The 15,579-nt window shown below is 36.8% G+C and overlaps 1 protein-coding gene across 4 annotated transcripts; it reads left to right on the plus strand.

Annotated features, from left to right (window-relative positions):
* Window positions 1-7,530: 7,530 nt before the first annotated feature.
* Window positions 7,531-14,998, plus strand: LOC113701882 (uncharacterized). 4 transcript variants are annotated; one of them, XM_072058824.1, is made up of 16 exons: window positions 7,531-7,781; window positions 7,908-8,090; window positions 8,377-8,460; window positions 8,562-8,633; window positions 8,714-8,801; window positions 8,935-9,171; window positions 10,050-10,160; window positions 10,248-10,352; window positions 11,952-12,077; window positions 12,159-12,227; window positions 12,405-12,508; window positions 12,751-12,834; window positions 13,003-13,090; window positions 13,662-13,781; window positions 13,934-14,118; window positions 14,296-14,998. In XM_072058824.1, exons 4-16 carry the CDS (start codon window positions 8,602-8,604, stop codon window positions 14,618-14,620), a joined length of 1,674 nt encoding a protein of 557 aa, XP_071914925.1. In that variant the 5' UTR covers window positions 7,531-7,781; window positions 7,908-8,090; window positions 8,377-8,460; window positions 8,562-8,601; the 3' UTR covers window positions 14,621-14,998. The 4 variants fall into 4 exon arrangements, with proteins under 4 accessions (XP_071914925.1, XP_027078564.1, XP_071914924.1 ...); XM_027222763.2 differs by having other exon boundaries at window positions 8,730-8,801; XM_072058823.1 differs by having other exon boundaries at window positions 7,532-7,781; window positions 8,730-8,801; window positions 8,935-8,979.
* The last annotated feature ends 581 nt before the right edge of the window (window positions 14,999-15,579 follow it).

Consider the following 15,579-nt stretch of genomic DNA (forward strand, 5'->3'; position numbering starts at 1 on the left):
CCAACTTTTACCCTCAATTTCACCCTCCTCTCTGCTGTTGTGCTTCCTCCGCATTTTCACCCTCACCTTGCTGTTCATTTTATGCCCTTATACGTCTTCCACCTTGTGAGACCCGTCTTTCGTTGGTCCTGTTTGCCTGCATCCGTTAGCTTGGCCCCGTCAAGTGCCTCTCTGCTCGCTGAGCCAGTTCGTCTCTGCCGGCTCCATCTTCCTTCTGGCTACATCAACCACCTCCACTTCTCCATTTTTTTCTTCTTTGAAAGCCTACCTTTTTATTTCTTTTTTTTCCCTTTCTTCTTTCTTCCTTTACCCACGGGACCAAAACAGAAAAATGCAGATGATTCCTTTGTCTCACATCTTGGTTGGAAAGTGTTCGTCCAACTTGTTTTCATTTTTCCTCTTTCATTGTTTCTCTGTTTTTCCTTCTAACTGACTAACTGATAACGTCTAATTTTAATTCTATTCTAACAAGACCTAGACTCCTAAACTAAGCCCTAGGGTTTTTGACGTCGTGCCGTCGTTTCTCCAAACCCCTCAGGCAAGGTAAGGCGGCTCTTCACCACCAAGTTATTTCTGTCTTCTCGATGATGATTGTTACTGATACACATATATGCAGATGCTGCATTCTAATTTCCAATCTTTCGTTTGGTTTTGAAAAAATCGACATATCTCTGACATTTTGAGTTCTTTGTGTTGTCATTGATGGATGATTTTTTCTGTTTTGAAGGCTCCAAAGAGAGGTGCGAGGGCTCCAGCTGCAGTGGCGAGGAGGAAAATCGAGAAGGTGGCGAATCCTCTGTTCGAGAAGCGTCCGAAGCAGTTTGGAATTCGAGGAGCCCTCCCACCGAAGAAGGATCTCACCAGGTTCGTCAAATGGCCTCTCAATGTCCGGATCCAGAGGAAGAAGAGGATCCTCAGGCAGTGCTTGAAGGTTCCTCCGGCGCTTAACCAGTTCTCCAAGACTCGACAAAAATCTTGGTCGCCTCTCCCTCACTCGCTTTTTATTTATTATGCTGTTTCCCTTTTTTCTTAATGTTATACGATGATTTTTATCGGGACTCTGAGTTCTTCACCTTGATTGCACCATCTTGACAACCCTGATCTGGTATTTGACTGCTGTAAAGAAAAATCCAGTTATTTTCTTGACATAAATCTGTGCTTTCTCGCACATTGATCACCTATTGCACTTGTAATCATACTTCAAATGCTTACTCATTCTTATTCCCCCCCTTTCTCTCTGATGATTGCGTAGAATAGGATCCCATGGTTGAGCAGGGCAAACGGTGTTGCTGTAACTAAATAGGAAATGAAATCTTTACGTAAATTTAAAAATCATTCTTTTATGGTTCTTAGCCAACTGGATATGCCAGATGTGGTAAATAGAAAGAAATTGAGGTTGCTCGGATCATAATATTTGTACATGGTAACTGTACATTGTCTTCCCCTATAATCTCTTGGATGACTAGAAACTGAGTCGTAATGTGTCGCTCTATCTGTTGTCATGAAATTGGTAAAAGCTAATAATTTGCTGTGGTCGATTCAAGGGAGTCTCTAAATTTGTCCCTATCTTAATAATACCAGTCAAGAAGATATCCTGTTTCCTTTCGGGGTTGCCATTTCACTGCTTCATTTTTTCTCTTGCCAATGTATGTATTTTCTGATGCTCCCATTGATATGCAGCAACAAATCTGTTCAAGATGCTTCTCAAGTACAGGCCTGAGGACAAGGCAGCCAAAAAAGAACGTCTTCTCAAGATAGCTCAAGCTGAGACTGAAGGGAAAGCTTCTGATGCTATTGTTTGGCTGTATAGCTCCATCCCAGCTCTCTCTTCCCATCCCTTTCTTCATCTGTGCATGCCTTTTTGATTGGAATTGTGAGATTGCAAGTAAAGGAGTTTTCTGTAACTTTTCTAATAGGAACATTGGCAACCAAATATGAGAAACTTGACGGTAAAGTGAAATGGATGGGCAAGCCTGATAAGGTAATCTAATTCAGCCGGATCTAAATGTTCAGGAGTTCCTCCATTCAATCATCTTTCCACTTGTTTATGTGGATGTTTTTTTTTTAATCAATGCAAGCATTTTTGAGATGGCTGCAGCATACATTGGGTTAACTTGAATGCTGAACAATGCTCAGAAGCAGAACAACTGAGTAGATCTGCTTTTGTCTGGAAACGTTTGAACTTATTATATTCTACTCAGAGTGCAAATTATTAGGCCTTTATTAGTTTCTTTACCATTATTTGTACTGATAGCTATTATTACTCAAAAGTTCATTCATGAAATTTTGTTGCATATACTTTTTCAGAAATTTTAAATTAAGCAAGCTGATTAATTTGAACCATAGCAGGATAGTAAGTAATCTGGGTGAATGTCAGAGAATATTTTGGAGTTTTCATTTTTTTATTGACCCTATCGAAGAAGTAGAGAACAACAAAAGTGATGAAGTAGAGGGGTGAGAGCGAGTGAATTAAGGCTATTTCCTTGAATTGTTACCGTGATATATTCTAAATGCATTTACTGCTTTCCCTTCCTCTCTGATTCTCATCTAACCTTGCCTATTAATTAGTTAATGCGTCATGTTTAGTGGTATCACCATGTGAAACATCCTTCCTGACATTAAGAAAATTGAACATGTTATATGACTTGGAAATTGTAGTTTTTCCATAATCTAAGATTTTCACATGGTCTTTGGGGTTTTGATTTGAGACAATTATCAGAGAAATATCATGCAGTGCCAATTTGGTCTCTTTTTTGCTAAAAAAGTTTCATGTTATTCTTTTTAATTGTCAATTTTTCTTTGTGTCTGAATCTGATTTCAAAGTGCTAATCCATGTATGGTCAATTCATGTCAGATCATCTATAAAGCAGCTGTGGAAATGGTTGCTATAGATCCTTCACAGTGTGTTGCCATTGGAGATTCTCTGCACCATGACATAAAAGGTGCAAATGCCACTGGTATCTCATCAGCATTTATCACTGGTGGGATCCATGCGACTGAACTTGGACTTGATACCTTCGGAGAAATTGCTGATGATTCTTCTGTGGTTGCTCTTGCCTTAAGACATGATGCTTATCCATCATATGTGTTGCCTTCATTCAATTGGTAGTCTGACGGTGAGCTTTCTTTTTTCATACAAGAAAATAATGTTTCTGTTGCAAAATGTATCTTGATCCTTTAATTCTAGTGGACTGTCATCTTAAAAGATGGCCAGACGTTGTGCCAAAATGGTATAAATACTGAGTACGTGAATTAGGAATCTTTAGGAAATTTGGGATTATATAATTTTAGGTTACGAGTCCTTGTTTGAAAGGAGACAAGTAATTAGCCCAAATTTGAGCAAGTACCTTTAGTTGGGTACCCAAATAAGCTCCATTAGTTGTTCAAAAATGTTATAGGCTATAATCAACGTTTAAATTTCTTGCTCTGATGTATTCACCCTGTGTTACAACTGCCATGACTATTCTTACATCATTGGCCGAGCTTGCTGTACCTCTGTCTGCGTATATATTATTGACTGGCGTGATTGCGTATCCGTTGATAAAGTGAGATCTTTTTATTCTATTTGCAGGTTTGAGAATAGAGGTTCTACTGATGCCATTGCTAATGTTCCATTTTCTATAGCACCCTTTGTAGCTACGGCGCCAGTTTTTAAGTTACCGTTCAAGGAGCCATCATCGTGCTTTTCATCTTTGTTTTGTTGTGATCAGTTGTCTCAACTATAGCAATGTATGAGAAAGCTGCTTATTTCTTGGTAGCTAATGGGTTCTAGGTTACAAGCAATGGGTGGTAATATAGTTTTAATTTAATGACTGTATGTTCTGGGTGACAGGGTGATCAGCTCATTAGCAGACTTGTCTTTACTAAAAAGTTCAGAAATACAAATTGCTCAATTTCAGAATGCTACTTGCAGACAAGGAAATAATGATGCAAACAAGAGATTTTTTGGTGCAGTCAAGTTATGCATTTCTTCTACTAAGAGTTCGTTTCACTGAATTTCTGCTTGTGAGAAAGAGATGGGAAAAAATTGTCACTTTCTATTTTCTTGTATTTTTTTGTTAACTAATATGCTCCAAGAGATCTAGGATCTTTCAGAACAATTTGAAGTGTCGTTTTATGTATTTGTATGAATTGATTTATTGTGTTTTCATTTGTTTATTTGTTATTGTTAGGGTATAAATGAAGAATTAATAGGCGAATTTGACGGTAAATTTGCAGGTTTGGAGGGAAAGGATACAATAGAGAAAAATGAAAGCTTCCCAGAATATCATACCCAAGGGTTCTCTCTCTCTCTCTCTCTCTCTCAGTGTCCGTTTTTATCTGTTAAATCCACTTTTGATTAATTAAGTTTCAACTATGACTTTTTTTTACTGCAAATATCCTTATGTTAGTATAATTTGCTTTAAATTACTGGTAGTTTAAAATTACTGGTAGTTTAAAATTACTGGTAGTTTAAATTGCTTGGAGTATAATTTTTTTGTATTGAAAAATTTTGAAGTAAGTGATCTTACTTGATGGTCAAAGTAGAACCATACGAGGCCCTGCTGGGATTATTATCAATGGTTTCTTACTACAAACATATTTTTTTTAAGTGTACAATGTTGAGGACTCTTAAATGATAGGGAAGGTGGGTATATGATTTCTGAGGTATAAAAATTGCTAATGAGTCAGGAAATCCTGAAACAAGGTCTCTGACCCTAGGCTTGAGAAATCTTGAAGGTTTCTGAACCTCCCTGTTTGGCTTACCTCTCCATGTTCTGTAATTTTGTTTTTCATAATTAGTTATTTGTATCATTTTAATTTGTCGGTTTATTCCTATTACCAACTTACTATTCTTGTTCCATGTTTTTCCTTCTCATTTTACTTGAAATCTATGCTCTTTTTTTCACATGTAAATGCATATTTTTCCTTGGCATCGTTAACGCAATATTTTGTGTTGTCTCTTTCTTTTTGGCCGCTTGGCAAATTGATTCGATAATATTCTTAAATCTTAACTGAATTCTTTCTGCATTTAGAAGCTTGATTTTATTTTCTTAAATTTGTTTTCTAACAACCTTCCATTCTTTGTTTGCTCCCTACATAATCAAATGCCGTTTATTTTTATATGATATTGTGGATTTTTTTAATTCTTCTTTTTCCTTTGCTTGCATATAGTTTTGGGATAATTTGTTGTTTATACATTTTCCCCTTTCCTTGCTTTGTTTGTCAAACCTGTCATTCTATAATTCTTTAGGGGCCTATTATTGCTTGTAAATGATGGGTTGTCCTGACTACTTGATGTGTATTGTGTATAAATTTGTATTTAATTGTCTGTGAAGATGGCAACTTATGTGCCGTAACCTATTTTTGTTTAGTGGTTTTGTTATTCTGTTTTATTTACTTTAAAATCTCACATGAAAAATGCTTCTTTACTAAAGTGAACAATTCTGATTCGTACACAACTTTTTGGATATTTCTGAATTGTTGAGTCTTGCATCTGTTAGTAGCTTATATTTCCAAAATGCAAAACTTTTATGTGTTTTTGTTTGTGGATTTAGGTACTTCTTCAAACACTGCATTTACACTTTATTTAGCAAAATATCTTAGTCAAATGGATGTGCTTGTATACTAATAATTAGTAGATACCTCTGTTGATTAAGAGAAAATGATTAAGTTTCTGTTGATTATCTTTTCTGCTATTTAACTTGCAAACGGTTTCTTTGTGTCCTTATTTAGCATTAAATTAGATGGACACCGGGCTCTTCATGATGGAATTAGGTATTAAATTTATCGACATATAATAAAGCAAATAATGGCCTTCTACTACTTTTAAAGTGCTGATTGTAACCTTTTTTATTTCACCTTTCGTTTTAATATATATAACTATCTCTATGAATGGAAATTTTTTTTACAACGGTGTCTGTATTGTGTATATAATAATGTAATGGAAAATTGTGTATTTGTAGTTATTGCATGTTTTATATTGTAATTGAAGATTGTTCATTTATTATTTGGCTACACTGGTGCAGTATGCCCCAACCTATGAATTGTACAAAAACCTTTGCCCCATACTTTTGCCTTCAGGGATAATTATATGGAAAAAGCTTGTCTGGCATATAGGTGCATAGATAGACACAGATGTTGATGTTCCTGTAAGTGAAAAAAAGTTAGCTTAAAATGGGAGGGCTAATGATAAAAGAAAAAAAAACTATGATATACTTTTGAAAAATATGGTAATTGCTGCTAATATTTAACCGTATAAAGTGGATTTTTGCAGTACCACTCAAGAATGCTTCTGCCATCTGATTAACAAAACTACATGTTTAGTTATGTAGGAAGCAGAATCGGCCATCCTTGAAGCATTATCAAGATCAAAGCCTGGAAGCGTATGACCCTGGATACTAGATTTTGCACTAACAGTAGCTATGTGATCTCTGTATTACCTACTATAAATGTATATCAGCTCTTGATGCTTTATATCTCACGTGGATGGTGTTATCATGATATTTTTGTTTGGTTTCAAATCTTGTACAACTTGGTCAGTTATTTTGTACCAAGAGTTTCCATTCCTTTTGCTACTGATGTATTCAGAGGATAGAATTGTGGCCTATATTAATAATCCTCCTCCTTTTTTGGTCAAATGCAATTTATCCCACTAAAGGTGATATGTAAGCAGAGTTTCTTTTCATCGGATTTCTTGAAGTTACAGGCTAATGAAAACCTTTTTGGTTATTGTACTACACAGTAATGTGTTTTTTGGTCCTTGGATTAGTTTGAAGTGTAAGATTCTAATAACAAGGAAAAGCCTTGATGCAACACTACACTCTGCATTTTTTTTTCTTCAGGAACAGGTTTGATATGTGATGAGAACCTCTGAACTGCGGTCTACTGGTCTCAAGTTTCATAAATGTACATTATCTCATGCACTCATCTTTCCTTTTATGGGATTCTAGCTGTTGACGTCCATCCAATGATCAAGGGTAGAATTGCATCCAGGCTTGTGTAACTTCCTTTTTTCTTTTTTTGTGTGTGTTAAGTAGTTGACCATCCCCTATGCTATTGATGTATTGACAGGATACATCCTGCATTAGTAATCCTCCTTCGTTTTTGGTCAAATGCAGTTTATCTCACTAAGGTTGATATGTAATTACGAAAACAGGTGATTGGTTGTATCACATTCTAATAACAAGGCCAAGCCTTGATGCAATACAACATTGGGCTGTTTTTTTTTTTTTTTTCATTTTGAGCTACAAAGTCACAGGTTTTTGTGTACATAAAAAATGTAAGGCAGCATTATACGGTGATATATTATTTTGTTTGCTTTACATATTTACAATGCCCGTATAATTACACCTTTCCAGTACAACTGATTTTTCGCTCATATTCCTATATAATATAGCTCCATTTTGTGCTGCTAATTTTCATTCTCCCCTATATTACTAGCTAAACGTTAACTGGACATGTATACCACCGCGCAAAGCGCGGTATTACCACCTAGTCTTCTTCTTTTATCTAAATGGACATAGTGACAGCTCCACGAACCACTACAGATGAAGTTCAGCAAGTACCAGTACAACTTCTAAAAAGACAGAGTTTAACCTTCTATTCTACCGCTTTGACTAACAGCAGATGACAACTTGGGTGAAGGGCATAATTGTCAACTCACTTCAACAAAGCCCTAAGCTATATAACCTGCACCGCGCCTCTCCGGTTCCCTCCTTCGCAGCCATATTACTTTCAAAATCCCGGCCGCCATCCGTCAATTCCGCTGCCGCCGTCATCTCTCTCCGAGAAATCCAACCGTAAGGATTAGCAACCTCATTACTTAAATTTGTACGAGAGAATTTTGATATTTTGCTGAGCGATACAAATTTTGTGAAAAATTAGGGCAGTGTTTTTCTTGACTCAATTTTATCTTCATGTTGCAGGAGTGAAATTTGATAGTATTTTGTTCTTTAAGTGTAAAAATCGAACTTTGATAGGAAAAGAGAATGGGTGTCGAATTAGCAGCTGAGCAAGCTAGGAGCTATGGAGACTTAAAGGATGATGTTAATATCACGGACTCGGAGTTGGATAAGAGTGTCAGAAATGCTCTCAAACATGCTCTTGAGGTACAATGATTCCCAAAATTTCACTTAATTTTTTACTTTTTTGCCTCTTTCTATCTTTTTTTTTCCTACCGCTTAGTGCATTTATAGATTAATTGATATTTAGTTATTGTGTTGGGAAGTGTTGATTTATGATTAAATAGCTTTTCTTTTGAATTACAATATAAACCAGTTTAGTGGAATACAAGTAAATGGGAAAAGTTTTCTCTTTTCCCTGATTTTTCAAACTTCAGTGAGATTGTGGTAATTCAGTGTGAGAAAGTGTTTTAACATTCATTTTGTGCCATAGGGTGATTATGACAGCTATAACCATCTTGTTGGGACGATGCATCATAGTGAACGCTTACACCCTGACGAGGTGGCTCTACTTGAGGTATGTGTTTGTTTGAAACCCATTGTTATACTATGGCTTGGGGTAATTTCAGAGCTTGCGTCCTCCTAATTTGCATTTTCGTTGTGATTTTTGAATGCCAGACGTGCTTGAAATCTTTAAGGGGGGCAGTTTCTTGTATAGATGTTGTTCACCACCGATCTCTTCTTGCAGCTGTAAGTTAATTAATATGCATGCCTATGTTCGTTTGCTTCTTTTAAGAATGTTTAAGAAATATATTTTTGCATTTCTCAAGAGGAAATTGTCTTCAGATCTTTGGAATGAGCTTGTGGAACTACGACACTCATGTCATGGATGCTTTGGTTGGACTAGTTACATCCTTGGTATAAGAAATTGTCTTATCATTGTTTTGGTATGGCGGAACATGTACTCAAAGAGCCTAGCAATGAGAACATGTCTCCAGTACTTGGTCTTATTTGGACACTTTGAGCTGACCACTGTATAATGTTATTGTAGGCTGCATCAAGTCCACAATATGTTGATTTGTGCTTGGATATGCTAGTGAGCAATTTTCTGCCTCCTTATTCTTTCTTGGAGTTACTGAAGCAGCCGCGTGGCATTATAAGAAAGGATCAAGTACTTGATCGTGTGCACTCAACTTTGAAAGATATAGCCCATTTAGTTCCTCTTTCCCCTTTGAGACTAGAAAAAGTTGTGAGGGAAAGAATGCCCAATATATATACAAAAGAACCTGTGAGTTTAAGTTCACTCACATTTCCTGTTTGTGTGTGTGTTTCAGTGTGTCTTTGTGTGTTGTGGTCTGTTTATCTCTTGTATTGAAAGTTTATTCTTCTAATGGTTCCTGGGAATGTGAACAGTAATTTACAAGCCTTTCTCTGCACTATTTGTTCTTTGATGTCGTTGACACTTGTAGTATTATGGCTATAGATGCCGCCATTTGCTTAATGTGCTTCTACAGTCATGTGGAATGGCTTCAGGCCAAGATGCATTTTCCCACTAACATGATGGTAATGTTCCTTTAGGTGCTGGCAAAATATGCCCAATCAAGTTACATTTTGATGTTGACATTGAAGGCATCTGTTCAGGACGATCTTTCATTGGAAAAAGGGCTTGAAGTTTGATTTTCCCAGAATATATTCTAATTTGCTCTGTGAAGAACATGATATATGAGCATTTGATTACGATAGTCAAGTTTATATCTTAATTATCTTTTTCGTGGTTGGATCTTTGTAGTCCCATATGTTAGGGGTTGAAACCCTGATTTCCTCTCCTCATTCAAAAGAACCAATAAATTTGAAATTCCATCTTGTATTATTGTCTAAATATTTGTGAGGTTTCTATATCTATGCATTGTTTTCCCTTTTTTTTTTTTCTTTTTCGTTTCTTCCTTAATGAACTGTTTTTTGGAAGATGCATGCTTAAAGAAGGATTCTTCTTTAATATATGACACATTTTGACGATTATAAATTGAGACACTATTTTTTTCTGTTAATAGACTGCTGTTCTATTTCCATAGATTGTTTTTTATTTTTGTGTTCAATTGTGGTCTTCTAGGTTGCACTTATTCTTGTTATTTCTATGCTGTGTTCACATTCTTTTGTTTCTTGCAGTTGATCGTGATGTATGTTGAGAACATGTTAAGATTGGAGAGTGGTGTAATAGGTGAACTTGTTGGGAGCACAATGCTTATGGCAGTCGTAGATAGGCTAATTGATTTGGATGTGAGTTTTTTTTTTTATCTGCATCAAAGGTAAACAAGTGATGAGAGAGTGTCTCTTAAGTTTTTATTTTATTTGGGTTCCTTATAGGTGGAGATAGCTTGGGATGACATTTTGCAAGATGATTTCAGCAAGGGCATTTTCCAGATGGAGCTAGAAGGTCTTGAGGGGCCTGCAGATGATGATGGTGATGAGGTGCTTTAGACTGCTTATTGTTTCTGTTGCTTTTTTTTTTTTCCCAATGCTGTGCTTTATAAATGTTCTCTGTTGTAGGATAGTGTCCCCCCCCCCCCCTCCAAACACCAAAAGCCAAAACCACCACCACCAAAAGAAAAAAAAAGGAGAAGTGTTGACTTTTGGGTAATGACTTCTATGGATTTTTCCCATGCTTGTCTTCTTTGAAGCTGCAATTATGGATTGATCAGTTTGGTAGTTCATCAAATTTAGTATTGGATTGGTTAGACATAGGGATGGCAGCAGGGCGGTGGACCCTGACCCCACTCCACAGATGCCCTTTCCGCCCTTTCAAGCACACAGCATTAAACTACACCAATAGCACGCAGCAACAAGCGAAGATCACTGCAGTGCTCAAAACCCAAAAGTTACATTTATACCTACTATTAGTGCCTTTGCCTCCTTTTCATCTCTCTGGGGCTTGATTTTCACTCTGAAAAAATGGTTGCTGATGAAGATTCTTTGCCTCTTCATTTTGCTGGGCCTTGATTTTCACTCTGAAAGTTAGTTGCTAATGAAGATTGGGACGAGGGGATGGTGATGATGGATGAGTCCTCAAGTCTTGAGGCTAAAGATCTAAACGAGAGGGAGTCTGAATCATTGAGATGTGTGAGAGGGAGGAGAGGCGGCAGAGAGTAAGAGGAAGAAGCGGCACGGAGAGTGAAATTGTGAGAGGGAGTTGCAGCCAAGAAAACAAAAAGAGGAAGAATAGACTAGAACATTATGTCAAGAGTTTTAATCTGACTAAAACTAATTTATAATGATATTTATTTATATTAATTATATCATGCGGGGGACGGGCGGGTCCCCTCACCGCTGTTGCCATCCCTACTTAGACATATCTTGAAAGATCACCTGGCAGTTGTGCAATTGATGCATTGACTCTTGCTATTCAGTTTCTTTCGAGATCAAGCTTATTTGAAGCAAGCTAAAGCATTCTTTTTCATTTTCATCTGTCTAATTGTATTTCCTCTTTAGCAAAATATTCTTTAAGATTTCAGTGCCAAATTAATGCCTTTCAGGGAAATAGTTACAGGTTGTTACAAGCCTTTCTATATTTTACCTTGTGCCAGTAGTTGGTGATGTGTGTTGTCCGTCTTTGTTCCTTTAACAAGGACATTTTTTGAAGTAATGAGTAAGATAAAAATATTTATAGGTAGCACAAAAATGTTCAGTGGATTCAACTGTAGTGTCTTCTTGTAATAGAAATATATAAATATTTGGCAAAGTTTCAAATCAAGAGAAACGATTGTGATATGGACAATCAGTTGTTTAGAGGTGTCAAAAAATTGGGAAAATCTTTGGGGAAATACTTATTGGAGTATCCAGTGGCACCAGAAAATCCAAAATATTTCAGAATCGCAGTTTTGAGTGATTAGATATCTTCAAGTTCTCCTCCATCTGACAAAGAACAAAAGTTTGAAATTAATCCATTTTGATTTCTTTTTCCTCACGTTTTAAGTTACTAGGCATGCTATTCTGGAGTTATAGGATTAATTTTTCTAGATTGGCCTTCTTTCAGTTACTTTTTTGCTACTTTAACAAAATTGCTACTTCCAGCTTCAAAGGAACAATTGGATAGAAAGGTTTTTTGGCGGAAACCTGGTTGCTGAAAAGCTGGATAGCTTGATGGTCCTCGTATTTGGACACCTTAAATCCTCGTATGAAAATGGCCGTTTGGAGCAAGTAAGTTATCCGTTAGGCTCGCTTTATTAGGTGTTGTCTTTATGGTTTTCTTGATTTTTCAATGTTTGCCAAATGGTTTAGGTTTTTGACACACTCCTTCAGTCATTTCACAAAACAGTCTTGACAGCATACAAATCAAAATTTGCCCAGGTATTTTTCTTCTGTTAGTCATATTGGTGAAGAATTTCAACCATAGCTTGAGTATCTTTTTTTTGTTCATATTTATTCTACTTTCCCAGCTTGGTTATGAACGTTCTCAGCTTTTGTTGAATAAGATTTTCAGCCATTTGTTACCATATGCCTACTAAACCCTATCATATTTTGCAGTTTGTGATGTTCTATGCGTGTTCGTTAGATCCTGATAATTGCGGAACAAACTTTGCAGTTACCCTTGTAAATATATTTGAGGGCAGTTCTTACCCGGAATGGAGGTAGAATTAATAGTTTGTTCTTTGTATTCTTTTGTAATATGAATATGTTCATGGTTCGAGTTGGAATCTGTGAAATACACTTTCATGTGGAGGAAGTCAGTGCATTTGTTTAATTTTATATTGATATGACCTGTCAATAATTTTCTTTTTGGGACATTCCCTAGCAATTTCAGTTTGGTTTAGTTATTTGTCTACACGTTACTTGTGAAGGTTCTGAAAACTTTTCCTTGATTTTATTGCAGAATGAGCGCTGTTGCGTATCTTGCCAGTTACTTGTCTCGTGCAAAGTTTGTCTCTGCCTCTTTTGTTGTCAGTGTCTTGGAAAGGTTGTTAAAACATCTATATGCTCGTCAAATAATTTCTAGCATTGGATGCACTTGTTTGCCTTTCTTTTCAATTACTTTTTCAAGAAGGATGATCATAATAGGAAAGATTTTACAAGCTATTTTGTTCTCTTAGTTTTTATTATATATATTCTTTTTGTGTTGTTTCAGACTTGTAAATTGGTGTTCTGATTACTGCAAGAATCAGCATGGTGACAGCAATCCCAAAGCTCATAAAGTTTTTTATGCCGGTTGTCAGGTTTGTAGTGTTGAGCTTCCAGAATTAAAGAGTAATTGCTGCCAATGTTTCTTGGTGTCTCATGGTTTCAGAAAGGGACTTGGGATGTTATTAAGTGAAGAAGCTTTCAGAATTCTTGGAGAACAAAATGACAATGGAGCTTTGATAATTTGATATGTTGAGTCACTAGTTGGCATTCATATGTGACCTAACGATATAAATAAATATCTTGACAGTCTAGAGTCCAAAATTTTCTTTCCACATCCATGCAATTTTTTTGGGTATAATTTTCTGCTTGTGATTGAGTACAAGGGGAAAGGACTTCCATTATGCTTATACATCATGTTCTGATTGGCAATGTAGGATCATATGACTTCAATGTTATTGTTTATTCCAACTTTGAAGCATGGAGTAAAACAAAAAAAAAAGTTCCAAGCATCACCTATGACATGGTCTGGTTATGGCCCCATTTTGCTTTTACTTAATTAATGCATTTATCATCTTTAAAGAAACAAAGTTGATAGTGTGCTTTTCTGGCTTTCATTTTAATTGGGTAGAGTTCTATCTGTTCACATCACTGATGGTACTGCAGGCCATTATGTATGTCCTTTGCTTCCGTATGAGATCAATAGTGGCTATCCCTCGACTCAGATCACAACTATTTCTTCTGCGGATAGATGATATTTTGAGGCATCCACTTAACCCATTGAAGGTGAAACGCTTGAATTTAACTTTCAACAAGGACTCGTACTATTTATGAATTTCATTGGCTCTCTCTACCCCCTCCCATGTTTTGTTTGTCAGCTCCAACATCATTGATTCATTGTAGTAAATTATCAGTCCTCAGCTACACTTTGTTAACAGGTTTGTCTGCCATCAATAGTTGAAGAGTTTCTTCGGGTGGCCAAATCGTCTCATTTGTTTAATGTGGCTCAGAACTTTGTTTCTGATGGCCTCCTGGAATCAGAACTTTCGATGACCTTTGGTGGTTTAGAAAGGCTCGACATGTTTTTCCCATTTGATCCATGTTTGCTGAAGAAATCTGATAGGTTTGTCTTTCTTTTATTGATACTTCGAAGTTCCACCTATATCATTTGTTAGTTTTATGACTACAAATTATTTGTTCATGTATTGTATGCTTTTCTTAGAAAGATATCCTATATTACATTAAAATTTTCGATTCCTCAAACGTTAACTGTTCTTGCTGCCGCCTCATTTTATTGAAGATTTATCCGGCCAAACTTTGTGTACTGGTCGATGGTCAGAAGTACTTACGAAGAAGAAGATGATGATGATGATGATGACGACGATGAAGAAGGGAACAGTGATGAAGATGTTGCTGAAGTTAGCAATGCTAGTAATCGGGTGAGAATGGTTGGCAGGAGTATTGATGAGGAAGATTCTGATATTGATGAAGATTTTGAGTATTCTCTAAACAGAATGTCTATAACGCCTAAAAATCCAACCGCCTTTTGGTTAGGAGGTAAATTAAGGGACGGTGTGCAGATGCCCTCCAGAATCAGACCGTCTACAAGTCCAGAGTCCTTGTGATACCCTGTTTTGCTTGCTCAAGAATCTTGACGTCATAATAGCGGAAGAATACAATAATATCAATTTTGCTAGAGCCGTGACTGCGCTTCACTTGGCCAGCCGGGATCCGCCTTTTGTTGCTGTATACATCCTTGTACCCACCACCGCCCAAGGGATCAGCCAGTGTGGCAACATGTGGCTGGCTTACTGAGGTTTCTGTAGCCATTACAGAAATTGATTGTAATTTAGTGGTCTATTTACTAGTATAAGAAATTGATTGTAATGTCGTGAAATGTACTTGGAAAAAAATCACCATTAATTAATTAATTGTAATATCGGCCGTCGGCCAAAAATTTACGACTTTTAAGGCAATAGGTTGGGTGGGGTATTTCATTCTCACAGTTTATGTTGGTCTGGCAATGAAATTCCTTTTTGGCTTGAAGAATGCAATCTTGTGGCGAAAATGAAATTTTCCTTCAGAACTAAGAAGAAACTCAGAAACATGGTAAACGGATGCACCGTGCGGGGAGATTTTGCTTTGTTTTTCTTTTCACCGTTCATGAGTGAGAGGTAGCAATCATCCTTCACGGCAACAGAGATCTGAAAAGCTGGTGATAGAGATAATCGGTGGAAAGGTGCAACCGTCCCTGAGCGGTTAATGGCCAGGATTTGGCCTCAAAATTTTGTGCGGCTGAGATTACAAGTTGTAACTCGATTTCCACGCCATGTGTAGACCCCAAAAAAATTTGCTCTAAAGTTACGCGATCTGCAAAAAAAGTTACACGATGTACAAAGAAAGTTACGCGTAGTTGATAATGATGAAAACCGCCTGGGACGGTTGCAGATTGCACCTGCAACCGTCCGTGCCCCGAGTCCATAATCGGTGGACTCCTGACAATTTATGATTTGGTCGGTAATGCACAACAAAGACAAGTAAAAGTAGTGTTTTTATAACACATCTGCCTCAAAAATTACAAGGA

This window comes from Coffea arabica, chromosome 7e (genome assembly GCF_036785885.1).
Source record: "Coffea arabica cultivar ET-39 chromosome 7e, Coffea Arabica ET-39 HiFi, whole genome shotgun sequence".
In the NCBI taxonomy this organism is placed as follows: domain Eukaryota; kingdom Viridiplantae; phylum Streptophyta; class Magnoliopsida; order Gentianales; family Rubiaceae; genus Coffea; species Coffea arabica.

Coding starts and splice junctions, on each gene's coding strand:
- LOC113701882 (XM_027222763.2), top strand. CDS start 7,971: ATGGGTGTCGAATTAGCAGCTGAGCAAGCTAGGAGCTATGGAGACTTA. Junction 9,172..10,049: donor ATATATATACAAAAGAACCT/GTGAGTTTAAGT, acceptor TGTTTCTTGCAG/TTGATCGTGATGTATGTTGA. Junction 12,228..12,404: donor ACAAATCAAAATTTGCCCAG/GTATTTTTCTTC, acceptor CATATTTTGCAG/TTTGTGATGTTCTATGCGTG.